The 20,744-nt window shown below is 36.6% G+C and overlaps 1 protein-coding gene across 2 annotated transcripts in view; it reads left to right on the top strand.

Annotated features, from left to right (window-relative positions):
- SLIT2 (slit guidance ligand 2) overlaps positions 1–20,744 on the top strand; it is a 402,031-nt gene that overhangs the window by 14,257 nt on the left and 367,030 nt on the right. For both annotated transcript variants that reach the window (XM_018049329.1, XM_018049330.1), the window contains exon 4: positions 2,115–2,186. In XM_018049329.1, coding sequence (XP_017904818.1) covers positions 2,115–2,186 — 72 coding nt within the window. The remainder of the gene's footprint in view (positions 1–2,114; positions 2,187–20,744) is intronic.

A 20,744-nucleotide genomic window follows, 5' to 3' on the forward strand; every position in this document is an offset into this window, starting at 1 on the left:
CAGACATAAATATAACAAGATCGTAATTAAATTATAGTTTATTGAAAGTGTATAATAGTAGACTCTGGGAATACTCATACCTTAGAATTATGCCTGGCAAAGAAAAAAATAAAAGCTTTTGATTTCACTTTACATTAATCTTGTTGTGTGCTTTATTCATCAAAAAAAAAAATAGTGTAAGTGAAAAGTCTACCTTTTCACTACTGATTTTATGATTTTACCTCTGATTGTCTCAATATACATTTTTGTGAGCTATATACATTTTATTAAGTTCTGATCATTTATCTATAGATGACTAACCTCTTAATAATATGAGTTATATAACAAAAGATGGTAAGGTAAGGTGAAGTCGCTCAGTCGTGTCCGACTCTTTGCAACCCCACGGACTGTAGCCTACCAGGCTCTTCCATCCATGAGATTTTCTAGGCAAGAGTACTGGAGTAGATTGCCATTTCCTTCTCCAAAAAATGGTAAGCATAATGATCATTGCCGCATGGCATTTTAGACTTGGAAGAAATTCTGAGGTTCACTTGGTCCAACTTTTAACCTAATGCAGAATTTTTATTACTTTGTTGCAGGGAAAAAATGCACAGCCTCTGTTTGAATAATGTAGATGATAATAATAATAAAATAAGAGTTGAAAGCTTCCTAAGGCTGTTCATTTCTTAACATCTTTTATACTTACAAAGATCTTCCTTATAATCATTTATCAATGCTTTGTTAAAAGTTAAAATTACTAGCACCATTTCTACCCTCTAGAGACTAAATGAGTGTAATTTCACTCCCATCTGATGACCATTTGAATACATTATCGTTTAAAAGAGGGTAAGATTGATATGCCCTCTTTTCCTGTCCCCTTAACATTTATCTTTAAGACAAGAAACACCTCAAGTATCTTCAGTGTGACATTACTTTCTGGATGTCTTTACTCTCCTCTAGAACTATTATGTTAGGCACTCAGTTGTGTCCGACTCTTTGAGACTCCGTTAACTGTAGCCTATCAGGCTACTCTGTCCAAGGGATTCTCCAGGCGAGAACACAGAGTGGGTTGCCATTCCCTTCTCCAGGGAATCTTCCAGACCCAGGGGTCAAACCTGGGTCTTCTTCATCGCAGGCAGATTCTTTACTGGCTGAACCACCAGGGAAGCCCAGCAACTTATAAATCATTTAAGTGTGCATTTTACATCATCTTGTCTTCATTTTATTTAAAGTTGGAAAAAGAGAGGATATACATTTATTTTGACTGAAATGTTAAGTTGTACACTTAAAATGAATGGGATTGGGAAATTCGTACATTGGGGCTAGAATTTGCCACTCTTCTGTAAGTGTTCATAGTTTGAAAGAACTTAGTTATATACTGCGCACGTGCTGAGTTGCTTCAGTCATGTCTGACTCTGTGCAACCGCATGGACAATAGGTCGCCAGGCTCCTGGGCTTAAATTGAGTTAGGATTGCAATCAAATTCTTTTCTAAAATATTTAAAACATCCCAATATCAGTTAAACATTTTTAGGAAAAACATTACTTAAATATTTTTGCCCTCACTGTTAATTATAACTCAGCCTTATTCAGTTGAGAGTAAAGAACTATGGATTGCAGTTTTCTTCTGATTTTGCCTAGAGGGACAAATCATGCTGACGCTTTCTCATAAGTTTTTGTGAAACTAAATGGAAAGGTTAAAAAAATTGAAATTTCTATCTCCCTTCAGTGACTTGGCTGAAGATTTAGGTCATTTGGGACAGAATATGAATAATTTTAGGACACCATTTAATACGGTATTTCTGCTGTATGTTGAACTCGCTAAACGTACATACTCGCTAAATGAGTCCACAAGCCTTTTTCATTGCGTCTGTGCTGGTTGACTGATGTTGCAAGGGTTGTGGATATAGAGTTTAGGCCCCAGTAACCATCATCTGAGTAAGCACAATGGAAAATTGCTTTAAAGAATCTTGTAACAAAAGGTGTAACCAACTTTTGATTTGTAATGCTTGAATTCTCTTGAATGTTATTTCATTCTTTCTGAAATACAGGATGAGGCATGACACTACCCAATCACAGTCTCATTGTTGGGTACTTACTATGTAACATATGCTTTGTTTTTGTTTTTCTCAAAAGGCGTTTAAACAGAAATCACCTTCAGCTGTTTCCTGAGTTGCTGTTTCTTGGGACTTCGAAGCTATACAGGCTGTAAGTAGACAGAAATAGTTATTGTTGCTCTGTGTAGTACCTTGCGTTTTATTAAATGCATTTTGGATCTGTTTCCTTGTGCTTTCCTGGAATCTATTCACCAGTAGATTAATGGATTAAAAGTTTGTCTTTCTTTTTTTCAAACTTATGATTGATTTTCCAGTGGTTCCAGTTCTTGTATTTGGTTAGCATTTACTGTTTCGTGTATGTGTTATTCCAGTTGTATTATTCTCTTTTGGTCTTGATGGGAGATTTACCTAACTTCTTTATGGAAACTTTTGATTAAGTTCTGAAGGGAAAGATCGCCACTGTGCTTCCTTCTCAGAGGAACTTGGAAGTGTGTTCTTGTAAAGTTGGGATTCTTAACGTCTGCCTTTTCATATTGTTTCTATACTCGAGTAGTCTTTATTAGTCTGGAAATACTATTATAAAGTATTTATAGAGGACTGTAAATTTCCTCTTAAATTTTCCTTTTAAAGCCAGGATTCCAAACTCCGCGATATGAATGACTGTAGAGGGTTTCATATCAAATATGTCATCGACTGTTAATGGAAGTATTTCTTTGGAAGAAGTGTAATGTGGATTTTAGGCAGAATCAGTTTTTTCCTCCCTGGAATGCTTGTTCAGTGACCGAATGTGCAGTGGTGAAAACACGCTTTTGACAGCTCTTACAAGTAGGTTTTTAGCCATATGAATGATTTTGTACAGATAAGCTGCGAAGCGTTGGGGAAATTAATAGCAATGGTTATCAATGTTCGCAGATGTTGTGAAAAATCACTGGGATATACAGAATAAATTGCTTAGCTTGGCTTCCACCTGGATGGTTGCAAAGTGCCACATGTGGAGCCTGTGGGGAAATTGAGGAGACTGCTTTTCCGACCTTGACTTTGTAGCCGAAGCTTTGTAACCTACTAGTTCAGTATTGTTGTTATCAATTCCAGAAGTAGGAAGGATCTTTTCCCACAGCCCTCCCCCACATTGTATCTCTGTTAGGATCTCTGTTAGGGCCTCCTGACACCTTGGCTCACTGTGGAGAGAATTTTCCCAGCAGGCAAAGGTAGAGCCAGTTACACACCAGGTCTTGTCTCTAGAGTCTGAGTTTCCTGATGCTATTCCTGTAAGGATAGCCAAAGTCGCCTAGCAGTATTTCTCTTCTGCTTTGTGTTCCCTGCTGATTAATTGGCTCAATTTAGATAAATTTAAAAGAATCAAATAAAGAAACCTGGAGACTGCCTTTTTAATAAGAATTCTCTAAAGACTATTTTTACAAAAGACACTGGATATAGGCTGTTATGAACATTATGTGTATGAATATAAATTAATATTTATATTTAATTATTTATACTTAGTTTCCAAGAATGGCTACAGAAGTGGTTTTAATGGTATTCTACTTTCTTCCTTAACTTTTTTTTTGATTGTAGGGATGTTGAAGAATTGATTTCAAAGCTAGTATACAAAGAGTGCTATTAAATTAATTTACTGCTATGCTAACAATGTGCATATAAAACAGTCCACATTGTCTAGGAAATTGTCTGTTTTCTATGTGGCTGTGAAAATACAATTTAAATGGAATGATTGTTATAGCTAGAATTAAAATTATTAAGCTGAAGAGGGGGAAATGTAGGAAATCACTTTAACACTGTCCCTGAGAAACTAGAATGTTTGATTTTTAGTTGGAAAGTATTTGGATTAATTTTCTTTGGGTGGTATAATCTAGTGCAGAATCCCCTATCAGCAGATCATGTTCTGTTTAGCATTTGCCTCCTTTGACAATACCATGTAGTGGGCCAAGGTGTCTTCACTTACATTATATTGTGATTTTATAACCTTATGAAGTTACTTATTGGAAGAAGACAACTTGATATCCTTAAGTGAATGAAAGAAACAGAACCCATGAAACTCTAAGGCAACATCTTCTAGTGAGTTAAAAGCATGTTAAAAAATGGGGAAAACGGGCAGCTAGAAAATGAGTTATAATGTGCCTGTTTGGGTCAAAGGATTTCCCCTGGAAAGTAATGGAAGATAAAATTTTGTTTCTGATGTGGGTCTGTGAGGACTCTGATGCTTTGATTTTCCTGAAGTTAGAGCTTGATGGCTTTATGTTCACTATTGCCTGGGATTTGACACCAGACATAGGCACTGGATACCCATGAAAACTTAGAGGTGTACATTTTTTCTGTCTCAGAAAACAGGAATCTATCTTCTTTTGAGTTGAGACACTGTTGTCTCCCCCAAATTAGATGTAGTGGTTGGTTAACCATGATCTTTTTCTTAAGAGGAAAGTCATCAGCTACCTGTGACCAATTTTTTATGATGATTATCACTAATTGAATTAAACAACCACCAGTAAGAGTATATAATAAATAAAGGAACAAAAGCTTGTGCAGTTAACAGCCTGGCTAGTTTAATTTCTAAGAAGATGTGTTCAAGTTCAAGTATTCTTCATATGATACAGGTGCCTAGTAGCTAACCCGAAACAAATGTTCTGACAGATGGAAAAATCTGCACAAATCTACATGCAAAAATTGTCCTTTAAAATCTTCATTTAAAAATGAACTTTTATTTCACAAGAAGGATAAGTGACAGGACAAAGGATACAGGATTTTGGACAAGCAGTATGTTCGGAGAGGGAAAATTTGACTGGTGGCTAATTTGCATATTAAGTGATCTACTGTTGCCCACCATATAATGGCAACCCACTCCAGTATTCTTGCCTGGAAAATTCTGTGACCAGAGGACCCTGGTGGGTTACAGTCTATGGCATCTCAAAGAGGCAAACACGACTGAGTGACTGAGTACACACACACACAATTGCCCTACCATATAATTTAGTGGAGCCATACTCATCTAGAATTCATGAAAGAAATAAATTTAGAATTTATTATCTCTAGTTCTTTTCCTAACTTATTTTATATTTTACCATTACTTAATACTGTTGTTTCTGGATGAGTAATCGATGAAAAACTTACTTATTTTTATAGTTCACACACTGATGTTTGGTTTTTATCATTGTTTGCTTAGATTAAATCTGGTCTGTTCCACTGCACATTATACAGATTTTCTTTGTGCTTCTGTAAGGAATAATCACCATTTGACTCTTGGCTGGAAATGAGATGCCAGGTGAAGAAGCACACATGCTTTTTTTAAAAATTCTAAATGCAGTATAAAAGAAAAGGAGGGTACACTGTATATGAATTATGATTCGACACGGTTAGTTGCTGCTAGCGGCCAAATATGCTTTTCCTTTGCTGTCTGCTCCAATTTCTCTTTGGACGGGTTGAGAGAGCACTCCGTGTTCAGGTCAAGATGTTTGCTCAGAAATAGTAGTACAGTTGCAGCTGTGTTTGCTGGAGCAGGAGACTAGTTTAAATAGCATTACCATTTATCCAGCCCATTAGCAGAACTCTGTAAAATAATACCAACTCTGCATAAACTACAGGACAGTGTAATAAAATTACAAGCACTTGTTGACAGATGGAAAGTGTAAGTAAAGAAGAAAGAAAAGTGAAGGGCCATAGGTTGGAGGTTAAAAGAGACAGTACATAGTTTTCTTACTTATGGAGATTCTCCATCCTCTCACTTGGCTCTTCCTCCAAAACCAGGATTGCATTTTTGTTAATAGTTTATTAAGAGTGGAGAACATGATTTTCTGAGCAATTCAGAGTAGGTTAACTGACAGAAGTACAGTGACTTTTGAAATGGCTGATTATGATGGAAATTTATGAGTAGCATACACAAATCTTCCTGAAAAGTATAACCTTAAAGGTGACTTGCCAGTGAGTGATTCACACTTTTCAGCCTGAGTTTGCAGCTACTCATCTACGCTCATTAGAGAGGCATTTCATTGGTAGTTCTGTGGTTAAGCATTTGGTTATAAATATTTGTTCTGTGGTTTTCAGTTTATTTCCTTGAGTATTATTATATTTACCCAGACTTCTAACATAAGCTTAAGTAGCCAAACCATGTTGCAGAAACTCATTTTTCACTTGTATCTCTTGAGACAAAACAAAGCTAACAAACGAAAATAAATACATAGGTTCCAGTGATTCATTTTCTTTGCTTCTTTAAATGAAAACTCTTTATTTCTGGTTAACAAGTGGTGTTTCCCTAGTGAGCTTTGGAGCCACTAAATTATCTAACATTATAAGTAGTATTTTTAAAGCCAAGAACTCTTTTTATGGCCTAGTGACTCCTTACCTGAGACAAACAGATTCTGAGCAATAAATTCAGTTGGTCAGGTCACAATTCATTTGCTGTCAGATAGGATCTCAGATTCTCCAAATTGCCTTTTTGATAATAATTATTGCAATTCTTTAAGAGGAAAACTTAATTTCTATTAAAATAAAAATCAGTTTGGGAAAGATAACAAATATATGATGAAGCTGCCCTTGCTTTCCTTTCCTTTCTTATAAAAGGAGCCTTGGCTTTTGATTTTGGTTTTGAGGAGTTACAAGAGTAAGTATGCTTAATGTTATAAAGGTCTAGATAATTCAGAAAAATAGAAAAGTGGGAGTATAAATTATTCATGATCTCCCCACTCAGATATAACCACTAGTATACTTGTCAATTGTTAATAGATTAGTTTTCTTTTTATGTAATTATGCATATAAATACTGCTGTACATGCATTACAAACACATTTTTTAAATATCCCCAGGGTTTAGTATAAAGCTTGACCTTTAGAAAGCTCTCAGTAAGTGTTTGATGTATTGAATTAAATCTCTGTTGGGTTCAGGGTTTGTAACTTGAATGAGCAAATAGTAACACTGGGAAGACATTATGAATAATGGGGAACCAAATTAAATTTAAAGGATACCTTGGTTCATTAATGTTTATTCCCATAGGTTTTCTAAACATTGAAGTGTCTATTGGTATGCACTGAAAAATCAAAGTAATGTTTTCCACCTAAGCAAAAATATCTTAATTTACTATAATACTATACTTGTATAAAACTACCACCACACCCCCCTCCCCCCACTCCCTGTCCCTGTTCCCTGATGTCAGTTAAGTCTCAGGATGCTTGGATTCAAGGGTAAAAGCAGAAGACAACCGTGGTGCCTGTGTCAGAATTCCTCCTGAGTTGATTCCTGCCAGCTCTGATGAAAGTGTGGGCTCCTAGAGTGTCAGGTGTGTAGTCTCCTGCTTCATTTTACTCTTGGCCTGTTTGGCCCCTGCCACAGTAAATCCAACAATGGTAATGCAGGAATTGCAGGTTACAGTTGCCACGGTTACCGTTGTCCCGCCAGATCGACATCGTTACTCATCTAGGGAGCTGTCATCATAGCTGCCTCCTGTCTCTGGTGCCGAGACTGCCAGAAAGCTTCAGATGCAGAGAATAAAAGTTCTTCAAGATGGTGTGTCTGTGTCATCATTTGATGCAAGGATACACTGTTTGTATTGTTAATACTGATACCTATGTAAGGGAAACAGATTGATTCTTTATCTTTGAAAACAAAGAACCTGTATGAGAGATAACATTTAAGAAAGTGTTAACTGTCAGTGTTTAAAAACCCCAAGTCCCTTACTATTTATTAAGTAACTTATTAATTATTATTGGGTCCAAGGGACTCTCTTCTTGCTACTTAAAAAGCAGAGATATATAAGTAGCATTTTAAAATATTACTGTTATATAACAAAAGGTTCGTTTCTAAGAGGTAGACCAAACTCTTCATAGACTGTGACCTGGACACACTTCAGAGTAGCCCCTATCTCTTGCCATGAAAAAAGGCAAGCCATTGAATAGGGCTTACTTGTGTTTTTGTTTTTAAATCAACGTGCAATAGTATGATATAGAAGTTATAAAAACAGTGAAGATTAAGATTATTTTTGATATTTTTGCCAGGCCTCCCGTGGGAAGTTTTTAATTTAAAGGGATCTAATAGAAGACTTTTGCTGGAGAACGTCAGAAATTCGAAGGCTTCTGGTGTTGCCAGAGTAGAATTTTTGGTGTGAAATCCACAGCATAGTTCCTGGCATAGGAAAGTCAAGTGCAGGAGGGTCTTTCCCACTCAAGTGCACTTGTTTAAATAGTTGCTTCCCCAAATGTAAATGTTTCTGTTTCCACCAGCAAATACTCATGGTTTGCCAGTGAGTGTAAATACTGTGAATGCTGTGATCCATGTTAAGGAGAAAACCGCGATGGTGTGTGGCCCACATAATATGTGGCATTTGTGGGCCTCAGCCATTGCTAACTTCTGACCTGTAATATGTAGATTAAAGCCTTCAGAGTTCATGGAGACTGAGTGTGTTTTTTTGAAAGATGAATTTAAGTGTATGGTTTTCATGTCAAAAAGATTTTGAACACATATCAGGAGGGAATATTTTAAAATTTGGTTGTAAATCATAAAATTGTTGCTGCAATCTCAAGATTATAATTTAGTGATTGAAGTTTATATAAGTATTATTTCTAGGAATAAGTGACCATAAGGTATTAGTTCTGTTGAGCTAATTTTAATGTATGTACATTACATTTTAAGAAATCTATTTTGTGAGAAATATATATACTAATATTGTAAAATATTAGTGTTTAAATGCCTACTCAGATGTAAGTGCTTTGCTATGTTTGTAAATCAATGGACACTTCTGGAGCAAAGGTTTCTTTCCTATAAAATAGGAATGACATTTATCTCCTGGGAATATATCAAGTCACAATATAGATTCTGTATTTAAAAGAACATTGTCAACTTTCTGGTATGATAGAAATGATGCTTGTGGAGTTCTCCTCTCAGTGTAAAATAGGATAAAGTAATAGTCACACAGATGTCCTAGCAAGTTGCCCACAGTCAGAAAATCTGTTTCTCTTTCGTGTCTCTTCTTGCATTTATTCTCAGTGTAATAACATGTGCATAAGTGTAACCACATTAACTTTTTAACACTGCAGATTAGCATAAAATGTGCATTTGCACCATTCCATTTCTCCTTACTTGGCAACACAAGGTATATTACAGCCCGAATGTTCTTAATGAGATCTTTTACCTGCTTCCAGTTGATGAGTCACATAATTTTAAAACTCTTATATAAAATGAATCAAGGATAGAAAAAGAGGCTGTGACTCAGGAACTGTTTATGTTAGTTCACTTATTAAATTGTTGTTTTAATGATGTGTTGTTCTAACTAACAAAATGAAGGAAAAATACAAACCAGTTAGAAAATGCTGAGTAAACTCCTTAAGGCATAGATAAACTCTTTTGGAAGTTATTCAGAAGATTTATTGCATTGCTAAAGTACATTTTTATCACTAACTAAAATTTCAGTTTAAAAACAATGTAAGAGAACCGTTCCATTGAGCTTATTCGAAGTATGATTTGACCGGTGAAGCATTCTGCCACCTTTACGTAAGCCGCATTGTGATATTCGGTGGATTTTTAGACTAAGCATTTTGTCAAAATGCAGTTCAAATTGCAAGCTGTTTAGTGCTTTGGATTTAAAAGATGACTGATAGTAAAATAGGTTTGAGTCAGAAGTTATTTTTGTTTTGTTTGTATTGTAACTCCAATTCTTTTTGTATGTACATAAGCTTTGCCCTCAGATGAGAGTGGTGTATGTCCTCTTCATTACCCACAATCAGGTTACTTGCTATCAAGAAATTATTTAGAGAGAATTATCCTTAAAATGCTTGATAAATTGTAATATGAGAAACTTGGGGCAAAAGTGTAAACTTAAACTCTAGAGAGGGAAGAAATGAAGAGTGAAAAGGCCAGTCTTTGGTGGGACCTGTGGTCTAGGGAATAGCATAGGGGAGTGAAGTGCTATTAAGAGAACATCTGTGCCTCTTGAAATGTCCCCAAATGAATGTGAGCAGCTAAGTAGGGCAACTTGATTTAAGTGTTTAAAAAAAAAAAAACTTAAAGAAAAGAGAAATAAATAAGTCTGGAAACAGAATGGGAAGATAGCTTTGCCCCGTCATGATAGGTTTCTTCTACTAGTGAAAGATTAAAGCTTGAAGTATGTGAATAGCTGAGAACAGCACAGAGAAAGGTTGATTGCTTCCCCTCCAACAGTTCCAATTGATTGAAAAAAGCCTAATTTAAAGTTCTGTTTGTTCTATGTCTTAAACCATCAGAATTCTCTTTTAGGACCAGAGGAATGCTCTGGAGGAAAAGAATCCAAGGATAAAAAGTCATTGCAAGCCAACAATTGTTCCTAATCCTCACAAAATGCTGGGGAAATTAAATTTATTCTTTATTGCTCAAAGTGTTACCTAGGTCACTGGGCGATGGGAAAATCACACTGGAAGTAGAGTAGGAGCAAGCTTTGTTTTGTGTCTAGATGCTTAACCTTAGACACGACAAGGCATCTTAGAATGTGGTGGGAACTTGGTTCAGAGCATTAACACCAAGACTTTTATTACCCCAGATTTATAATAGGCTGTGCTGTCAGGAGATGAAAATGTTGTGTTTACATTGCAGTGTTAAATGATCATTTAATTAACACCTAAGGAAAAAAAGTTGTGAAATTCTTAGCAGCTTTTATTGTTGGTTTCCTGGGAGGTTTTAATATCCGAGTTTCATTGAGATTTCTTTTTTGTTAGTAGAGACACAAAAGACATTATACACTTTTTAAGGAAGACAAACAGTTTAACCTTGACCCTTTCTCTCTTAAAATATTAATTTAAATTACATTTTAAATCTGGTGTGCTTATTTAAAAAGTTTCTAGATTCAGATCTTAAAAATATGTCTTAAACACTTTGTTTCTATGTAAACATCTGTTATTTGAATATTAGTTAATTTACATTCTAAACTTTCTGCTGTAAAACATTTGAAACTGCCAATTAGTTTATATGAAGTGTAATACATTTATAATACTAACTATATGCATTATACATCTTTCAAGTTACACTGTAGTTACATTGTCTTAAGAATCAGTGTCAAAATAGGTAATCATTTTCAAGCAAATTTTATGACAAAAAAGGTACACTGTTATTATATTAACATCATTATTTAGTTAGAGATCATTACTATCATATGACGCAAGAGGTTTATATATAGACAGTAGAAAGAGTGAGAGCATTAGTATGAAAATTCAAATTAACTTCATTAATTGCTGAAAGATTGATATTATCAAATGCCTTCATTTATTCTTGATCTTTAATAAATACAGTTACCTAAAAAAAGAGTGGTCTTGAGACAAATTGATAAACTTGGAAAATATAGGGCAGTTGTCAAGGGCAGCTGAATACTCAGTACACTCTTTTTCTAAAATTATTATTAAAATTTATATCTGTTACTCCGCTCATTTTATCTAGATATGTAACTTCATATTCGAATATATGAAGTACTTTAAAATATTTACTAAGTTACTTGCTATTAAAGTGAAATCTTTCTTAACTTTTCCAGAAATGATTATACCATTATAGTGTAGTTTTTTTAAGTACACTGCTTTTATTCATACTGAAACTAAAAATGTTTATTCCCATTTTTTTAAAGTTTAAATTCAAGTGCCTCAGGATAAAACCTGCTTTCTGTATTATTCATGGTGAGACTGCAAGGAGTATTGAATGTTATTAAAATCTCTTAATAGAAAGCCCTGCTTTGAACTGAGAATTATATTCTCATTCACAAAATACTACCGAGCATTACGTAGGCACTTTGTACAATGTTATATGCTTTCCCTACTTCTATCAAGTTTCAGCATTTCTCTAAAACTTTTTTCTTTTAACTCACACTGAGTTTTTCTTTTTTCTCCCTTCTCAAAGCTGTTTCTCCATCCAGAGTCTAGTAACAAAACCCCTTAAGTAGGAATATTACTTTAAATGTTATCTCCTTTATATATACCCACCTTTTGACTTGAGGTAGTTACAAAACATAAAGTGTTCAGAAGTTAAAAAGTATGAAAGAGAAAGAGAAGAGTGACAGTATCTGGTTCCTTAACATACTAGATGATTGGTATATTCTATATGATATGGTTCCTTATACCAGTTGAAATTCCGAGCCAAAGAGGTACTGTGTGCAGATACGTGTCTATGTGTGTGTGTGTGCGTGTGGTTGGAAATGGGGATACTGAGAGCTAGGGAAACAGCTCTTTTGTGAATGCTCAGAAATGTTTGAAGAGTAAATATGTAGAGAAATCACAGGAAATTTCATTTAACAGATAAATATATTGTTTTCACGTTAAAAAAGCAATGATATGCTCTTATATTGAAAAAAAGTCAGTGTTAAAATCTTATGCGTTAGTTATTTAGAATCTCTAACTTGAAACCAATGAAAAGGATTTCAGGATTTATTTTAGATAAAGTTTCCAAGTTTGCTTCTTAAAAAATAGGAGTAACTTATCTAAATGCAAACAATTTACTGTATGTAACAAATATGTTTGGTAGTTATTCCATTGAAACCATTGCATGCAAGAGATTGGAAGATATAATATCTAGAAATACTCTCGTCCACTCTGTGGGGATTAGGTAATTAAAATGTTAACTTCCCTTTTGCATAAAACTCTTTTGCCTGACTTTCAATACCCAGGACAATCCAGTTCTGCGTTACCACTTTAGCTTTCTCATGTCTGTCACAACATATATGTTCTGTCCCAGGCAAGCAGATTTTCCTGTTAGTGGTTGGATATTCCCAGCACGTTTTTGGACTCCTTCTTTGCTTCCAGTGTAGAGTAACATAGACTGTAAGTAGCATAGGGTGTAAGCCTCACCCCCTCTATCAAACCTTTCTCAACTGCTTTAGTTACCTCTATGATCATTAATTATATTGTAGTGGCTCTGAGTACAAGACTGTTGACTCAGACTGCCAGAGTTTGAATCACTTAATGGGTAAACTTGGGAATGGCACTCAATTTCCTGCCCTGTGCCCTGGTTCTCCTTATAAAATGAGGATGATGGTTAGAACTTACCTCATGGGAATGTTGTATAGAATAAATTATTCACTAAATGAACAAAGCCTAATATGACGTATGATAATAGTGCTCAGTATTGTTTTTATTTTTTGATTTTTATTATTTAAGCTACCTTGTTTATTACCTGCCTCATGTAATGTGCTCTTGGGTATTATATTCTATTAATAATGTGTGTTAACTTTGCCAAGACTCCTGTCTTATATTTGTCTTTGTTTTATATATAGCATTTAGCCTAGTGCAGTTTAATTAAGATACACTTTCCAAGTGAATGCTTGATGGAACTAAGCCTGAAAAAGACACTAACAATAGTTTGAATTTGGAATGAAATAAAAACGACGTGAATCATAAGTCCAAAAACGTACTAGTTATATTCCTGAATCTGCTATTCACTAGCTGCGGATGCTAAGCAAAGGTACTTGATTTGCTGCTGCTGCTGCTAAGTCGCTACAATTGTGTCCGACTCTGTGCAACCCCATAGATGGCAGCCCACCAGGCTCCACTGCCCCGAGATTCTCCAGGCAAGAACACTGGAGTGGGTTGCCATTTCCTTCTCCAGTGCATGAAAGTGAAAAGTGAAAGTGAAGTCACTCTGTCGTGTCCAACTCTTCGTGACCCCATGGACTGCAGCCTACCAGGCTCCTCCATCCATGGGATTTTCCAGGCAAGAGTACTGGAGTGGGTCGCCATTGCCTTCTCCGATTTGATTTGAGGACCAGTTTTTTGGGATTCCCTGGTGGCCCAGATGGTAAAGAATCCTCCTGAAGTGCAGGACACCTGGGTTCGATCTGTGGATGGGCAGATCCCCTGGAAAGGGGAATAGCTACCCACTCCAGTATCTGTGCCTGGAAAATTCCATGGACAGAGGAGCCTGGTGGGCTACAAATCCATGGGCACTCAAAGATTTGGACAGGACTCAGTGACTAACACTTTTTTTTTTTTGGCTTGTAAAAGTATTTGGTAGTTCAGATAAAAGAGGGACAAGAATTTAGCATAAGGCCTCCTGGTGGCTAAGCTGGTAAGGAATCCACCTACAATGCTGGAGACCTGGGTTCTATCCTTGGGCTGGGAAGATCCCCTGGGGAAGGAAACAGCTACCCACTCCAGTATTCTGGCATGGAGAAATCCATGGACTGTGTAGCCCATGGGGTCGCAAAGAGTTGGACATGACTGAACGAGTTTCACACTCATAATTCTCCTGGTCTCTAGGAAATGCTCAGACATAACTGAAGAAAGAAGAGAAAATAAAAATACATAAAAAGTTTGCTCTCGCTCTTTTTTCAAAAATGTGTGGAGAACTCTTCAGACTACTTGTAAGAATTGTAATGGTAGAGTTATTCACATAATAAGCCAGGAATTAGATGAGGAAATTGTGGATGAGTGATTTTGAGATTGTTCTCTTTCCTATTAGCAATTAAAAAGAAAAATAAAAGCAGTTTCTGTGTTAAACGAATATAACCTGCTTACATTTTGCATGACATTGCTATTACATGTTAATTGTCTGAAGGCTTAGGTTTAAAAAAAATTGAAGGAGATTTGATGGTTATGCAGTGACCATCCTGATACATGATAATCCCTCAATAGGAGGTAAATGGTATATAATTGAAGTAATTTCAATATTCACCTGTCCCTCAAACATCACAACTGAGAGCATGAGGAAATGAATTAAAAATAAACAAGGTAAATCAAGGAAGAATAATGGTGGACATAGATTTTTATGTTCGTATTTGTGTTATAATCTTGATTTTAACAGGTTTGTGAGCCCGTACCTTCCTTTTCTGTAATTCACCCTACTAAAAGCATTGTGCACCCTGGACGATTAATTTTCCTTATATTTTGAGAAGACTAGATTGTATAGAGCCTGAATATCCTGAAGGCGACTGAAATCTGGAGTCTGTTTCTGAAAGACAGATTCCCTCTCAGGGTTGGTGTGGTTTTTCTTTCCTTCTCTTTAGGGAGAATGAATTCCACACCTAATGAATAGTTTCAAGAAAAGTTGTTAGTCAGGTACTCCAAGTGACCACCCTGGATTCTTCTTTTATTACAGAGAGGAACATGATGGAATGAGAAAGCAACATAGTTATATTTGATAAAAGGAAATACCTTTTTTCCTTTCCCCACCCACCATGTAATCCTCTGGAATTTAGTTGACACTGGGAAGTTACTGCAGCAAAGAGTGTGTTTGAAAAAAACCAGCTTGGAGGAACGAGACTAATACTTGTAGCTACAATACTTACATTAAAAATCACAAAGTGTATCACTCAGCTTATTTCAGGGCAAGGTTTCCACATGAACGTGTCTCGGAAGAATTTTTCTTTTATTCTGGTCAGTTTTACAATGAAGTGTTACGCAATGGGCAGTGCCATTGTTATCAGCATTACTTTTTGTTCATTTCTGGGTTGTTGGCTATCACCCTGTTGCCTGAGATGGGATACTAGATCAAAGTCAGATGAAGGACTTAAGTTAAACATGACACAGGGACAAAAGAGGAACTCTACGTATACTGGAATGTGATTAAAATGGACAGATGTTATTCTTCAGCTCTTTTCTGTTCAAAAACCATACATTAAAGAGAAAATAATGATACAAATCAGTAATAATACAGTCAAGATATTGCTTTATTTTCTAAATTGAATGATCAAGTTGAATAACTCTATTAAACTATAAGTAAACATGTTTTGCTAGAGGTTTAGTTATTTCTAAATACATGTTATTTCCATATCATCAGTGTGATATCTGTTCCAAGGTACTTGCTGTCATTGTATTTTTATAAGATAATTCAGATTTAGATCTTTTCTAACTAGAGCTCTTCTCCCCCGTTCTCAAGCATGTATTATTTTAGTGCCTTGTATTTGTGGCTCTGCTGATTATTTTGTATATATTATATTTCAAAGCAGTGATTCATAAAGTGTGCTCTGCAGGGATGTAAGAGCAAAGTTTTGTAATCAAATATGTCAGGAAATAATGAAAGACATCCCTTGCAGTGACTGCAGTGGACGTTTGTGTGTTAATCTCCAAGGCATCTTGTGATGAAGAAATTCACTTAACTTAAAAAATTTGTTTCTCAGTGTTATGTGGTTATATGGTCCTCTTTTTTCTCGGCTTCCCCCACTAATACCAGTTAATCCAAATAGCAAGAGCAGCTTCCAAAAGATAACTACTTTTTGTTAATTATGTTTGAGATTTCTTTAAAAAAATAAAAACTATTTTACTTATGGGTGGCTGAAATTTAATATTATTTTTCTGGTGCCAACATAGTGACCTAAACAACTTTTTCTTTTAATGCATTGGCCTGACAAATCTGTTCTTTTCAGTTCACCTTTGAAAGTAAACTTGACATTCTTTTGTTAACTCTAGAGATATAGAAACTTAGATCTTTGTGTAACAATTTTGATATCTTAATGCTGATATTTGCTTACATGTATGTGTGTTGTATATAAAATCATTTGCTGTATGTGCACATATGCACACACACAGACAGACGCACAAGCAGATACCAGTGCTAAGGTATCAAAATTCTTACAAAAGGATCTAAATTTCTCTATCACACACATGCTGTGCTGTGCTGAGTCTCTGAGTCGTGTCCGACTCTTTGTGACTGCATGGACTGTAGACTTCCAGGCTCCTCTGTCTGTGGCATTTCCCAGGCAAGAATACTGCAGTTGTCTGCCATTTCCTTCTCCAGGGGGGATCTTCGCAACCCAGGAATCAAACCTGGGTCTTCTGCATTGCAGGCAGATTCTTTACCAACTGAGCTACAAGGGAATCCCATCACACACATGGTGCCACTCAACTCTATTTTAATGACTGAAAACATTTTCACCACCTGTTTCTCCCTTCCCTGATTCTGTCATTGTAACACCTGAAGCCTGCTGTGCACAGCAGTCTTCAGCAACACAGGGAAGTTTGCATCCTCTCAGCTGGGCGTGAACTTGCAGGAGTCTTTCTCACTCCACAGAGATTGTTGAAGCGGAATGTATTTTATATACAGTTTGTATTTGGTTAGCGGACTTTGACAGAGAAGGCAATGGCACCCCACTCCAGTACTCTTGACCAGAAAATCCCCTGGATGGAGGAGTCTGGTAGGCTGCAGTCCGTGGGGTCACGAAGAGTCGGACACAACTGAGTGACTTCACTTTCACTTTTCACTTTCATGCATTGGAGAAGGAAATGGCAGCCCACTCCAGTGTTCTTGCCTGGAGAATCCCAGGGACGGGGGAGCCTGGTGGGCTGCCGTCTGTGGGGTTGCACAGAGTCAGACACAACTGTAGCGACTTAGCAGCAGCAGCGGACTTTGAAATCAACATAGAGTTTCATATGTTCAGTATTTTTGACTGAAACCCATGTCTCTAAGGACTAAAGGATAAAACAGATTAGATTTGAAAAAAATTTAATAGTATTGGAAGCTTCTAAGACAGTTGTTACATATACCACATTGGTGCTACTCAACAGGATACTTATACTGATCATTACTGAAATTGTGTGTGCTTTCCCTTTCTGTTAGTTCCCCTGGCATGTTGCTTTGACTGCCAATCCTTGTTTATATTAAATATTGAGGGGAAAGATATCAAAGAAAACACCACATTATAGCTAAAACAAACCTACTTCAAAGCTTGATGAAATGGGTTTAATAGAAATAATCATGGCAAATTATCCAATATTTACAAACACATTCTCAATGTTATGTGGCTTTAGATTTAATAAAAGCATGGAAAGAATCCATTGTGTTGTAGTTGGGTTTCCCTTTGTGTAAAGAAACTGAGTATCCCAAGCCTCTCTTCCCATGTCCCTGTTTTTTCTCCATCACCGTCTATCATGCTGTGTATTTTAATTATTTGGTTGTTTTTCCCTGTCAATTAAAATGCAAGTTTCATGAAGGCTGAGTATAGTGGTAGGTATGCAAGAAATATTGGTTGAATAAATGAATATAGGTTTTGCAACAGACTATCAGGATTTGAAACTGTGTGACTTGGAGCACATTACTTAACCGCTCCACCTCAATATCTTTTTCCTTAAGGTGGAGATAATTAGAGCATCAGTGTCACTGAGAGGATTAAATGAGGATGTAACGCATCTGCCACAGAGTTCAATTGATGGTAATTATTTTTCATAAAAACAACTCCTAAATAGGTTGAGGAAAAATAAACAAACATTAACCATCATCTATTCAAATGATTTGTTATTGCTTTTTGGCTGAGTCTGTGTTCCCCGCCCCCTACTCCCGGCTGTACTACAATAGTACGGGAAACCTAAAAACTGTTCAGTGACGCAGCACATGGTGCTTGTTCTTTCCTTCTTTTTTCCTACTTATTTCATGAGTTCTCCATTTTCATGGCATTCTCGGTCTTCACATTCCTGCTTCTGGGATGTTGAAATCCCACCAGGCTTTGCTACTAACCAGGCACTGCTTTACTTCCTGTCTACAGAGATTGCCGCCTTTCAGAGGATTCCACTACGCACCTGGCTAGAGGGGTCCTTCCCCGTGTGGCTGTGCAATACCGGACAGTAGATACCTGCCAACACGCAGGTGTTTTCACTTAACTTTTTAACATGATTAATCCATATGCCTGTAGCCAAGGGAGTTCAAAAAATTTGACTGTCTAGTATATTGTAGAAATAGCAATAGTTTAGTTTATATATTATGTTTATTAGTTTGTTTCTTTTTGTTAAAAAAAACAAAATCCACTCCCTGGGTTGTATACCCCTCTAGAGCTTGGGCACTTTCATCTCTGTTCACCATAGAGCAGTTTTAAAATAGAGTGATCATGCAAATATTTGTAAGCTGAAATAAAAGTGCAGACAGTACGAAGCATCCACAGTCATCTTTCATACCACATGAGCTACAAAAAGCATTTGAAGCTTTAACTTTTTAATATTTTTGCATTTGTTCTCCCTTGATAGTGTTTTAAGTTTAAAGAGAAGAGCGATTAGTAAACTTGTTCAATCAGCATGTCATATGTCAATGTCAGAGACACACTTATACGTAGTTGGCTTTTTGTACCAGTTTCCTCACTGTGAATATTGAGAGTCTAGAAAAGTCTATTCTACAATATCTTTGATAGTATTTATAAATTCTTTATGAATATTTTACACATTTGTGTGTGTGATTTTATTTAATTTGCAAGTAAGGCAATAGTGCTACAGAATTATTACAAAATTGAAATTGCTAAAATAATAGGAAGCAATTGAGGCAGCTAATTTCATCTCATCATTTTGTATCCTTATTTGGGTTGCCAAGGCACAGCTTACACAGTGTGCTTCCACAATTCTTTGCCATTCTAGAGCATGTACTTCTGACATTTTTATTAGGCTTTTGTGTTTGGTCACTGTATTAAATCCAGCAATTTATTCCTTTCCACTTAAATTGTCTTCCCTGTACAAGGGGTGGAGAGGAATTCACAGCGCTTGCACATAAAAGGCCATTATCTTATCTTAGCAAATCCGGCTCTACAGAGACAGTGAATCATGACAGCTCAGCTGGGAAGCTGGGAAGGGAAGTGTATCAAGGAGGGAGAGATAGTGAGTTGAGTCAGTGATGTAGCCTGTGCATGGGGTGGTAGTGAGTCCAGCAGCAGCAGCAAAGGTTAGTATTCCTCTGCAGATCCTGGCCTGTTAGACCATTTAGCAGACAGACTGATGTTTGCACCCAGGGAGTATCTTCTGCCTCTAAACTTGATTTAGTTGTAGCTTGTACAAACAGCTCAGGAGACCCTATTACCCTGTTATTTTCTTGACCCAAATTAAAGCACCTCTTTTTCTTTTTTTTCATAGGATAAACATGCTGACATTTTGTGTGTATAGCTGGACATAGGTTGAACAACTCTGTAGAAACTTTGGAGCTTTACTTTAACATAGCCTTCGTTCTGCGAAGAGAAATATTTCCTGTTTGGAGGAAGTGGTGGTGATGAGGGTGGAAAGGTTGAGGTCAGCCGTATCGCACTCATGAATTCAGTGCATGATCCAGGAACTCTTCTAAGCGGTTCATTTGTATCAATATTTATTAGATCTTCAACAATATGTTGTTGTTCAATAACGCGTTTGTGTCTGACTCCTTGTGACCGCATGGACTACAGCACGCCAGGCTTCCCTGTCCTTCACCATCTCCTGGAGTTTGCTCAAACTCATGTCCATTGAGTCGATGATGCCATCCAACCATCTCACCCTCTGTTGCCCATTTCTCCTCTTATCCTCAATCTTTCCCAGCATCAGGGCCTTGTCCAATGAGTCAGCTCTTCGCATCAGGTGGGAGCTTCAGCTTCACCATGAGTCCTTCCAATGAATATTCAGGGTTGATTTTCATTAATATGAAAGGGAACCAAATCAGATGGGAAAACAGACCCAAAGAGATGAAGTAATTTGCCCCAGTGGCAGGCTGGCATTTGACTACAGTGTAATGCTCATTACCATGTGTTTTAACTGGACTAGAGTTAAGAGTTTCTTTTACTAGGTAAAGATGTCACAGAAAGCATGATCCATATAATCTTACCGTGTTTGATGCGTTAACAGTGCACAGGTGCTTAGAGAGACCTTGTCCCCCTCTGTCTTCCATTTGTCCATCACTTATTAAGACCTGGAGCTTAGTGTCACCTTGACTCATTTCCTCTTCCTTTACCCCCACTCTCAAGTTCTGCTGATTCTGCCTTCTAATAGCTGCACCCATCAATACTTTCCTTTTCCCTGTCTTTAGTTTAATTCCTAACTAGGGTCCTCTGCTCCAAAATT

The sequence above is a fragment of the Capra hircus genome, chromosome 6 (assembly GCF_001704415.2).
Source record: "Capra hircus breed San Clemente chromosome 6, ASM170441v1, whole genome shotgun sequence".
Lineage (NCBI taxonomy): Eukaryota > Metazoa > Chordata > Mammalia > Artiodactyla > Bovidae > Capra > Capra hircus.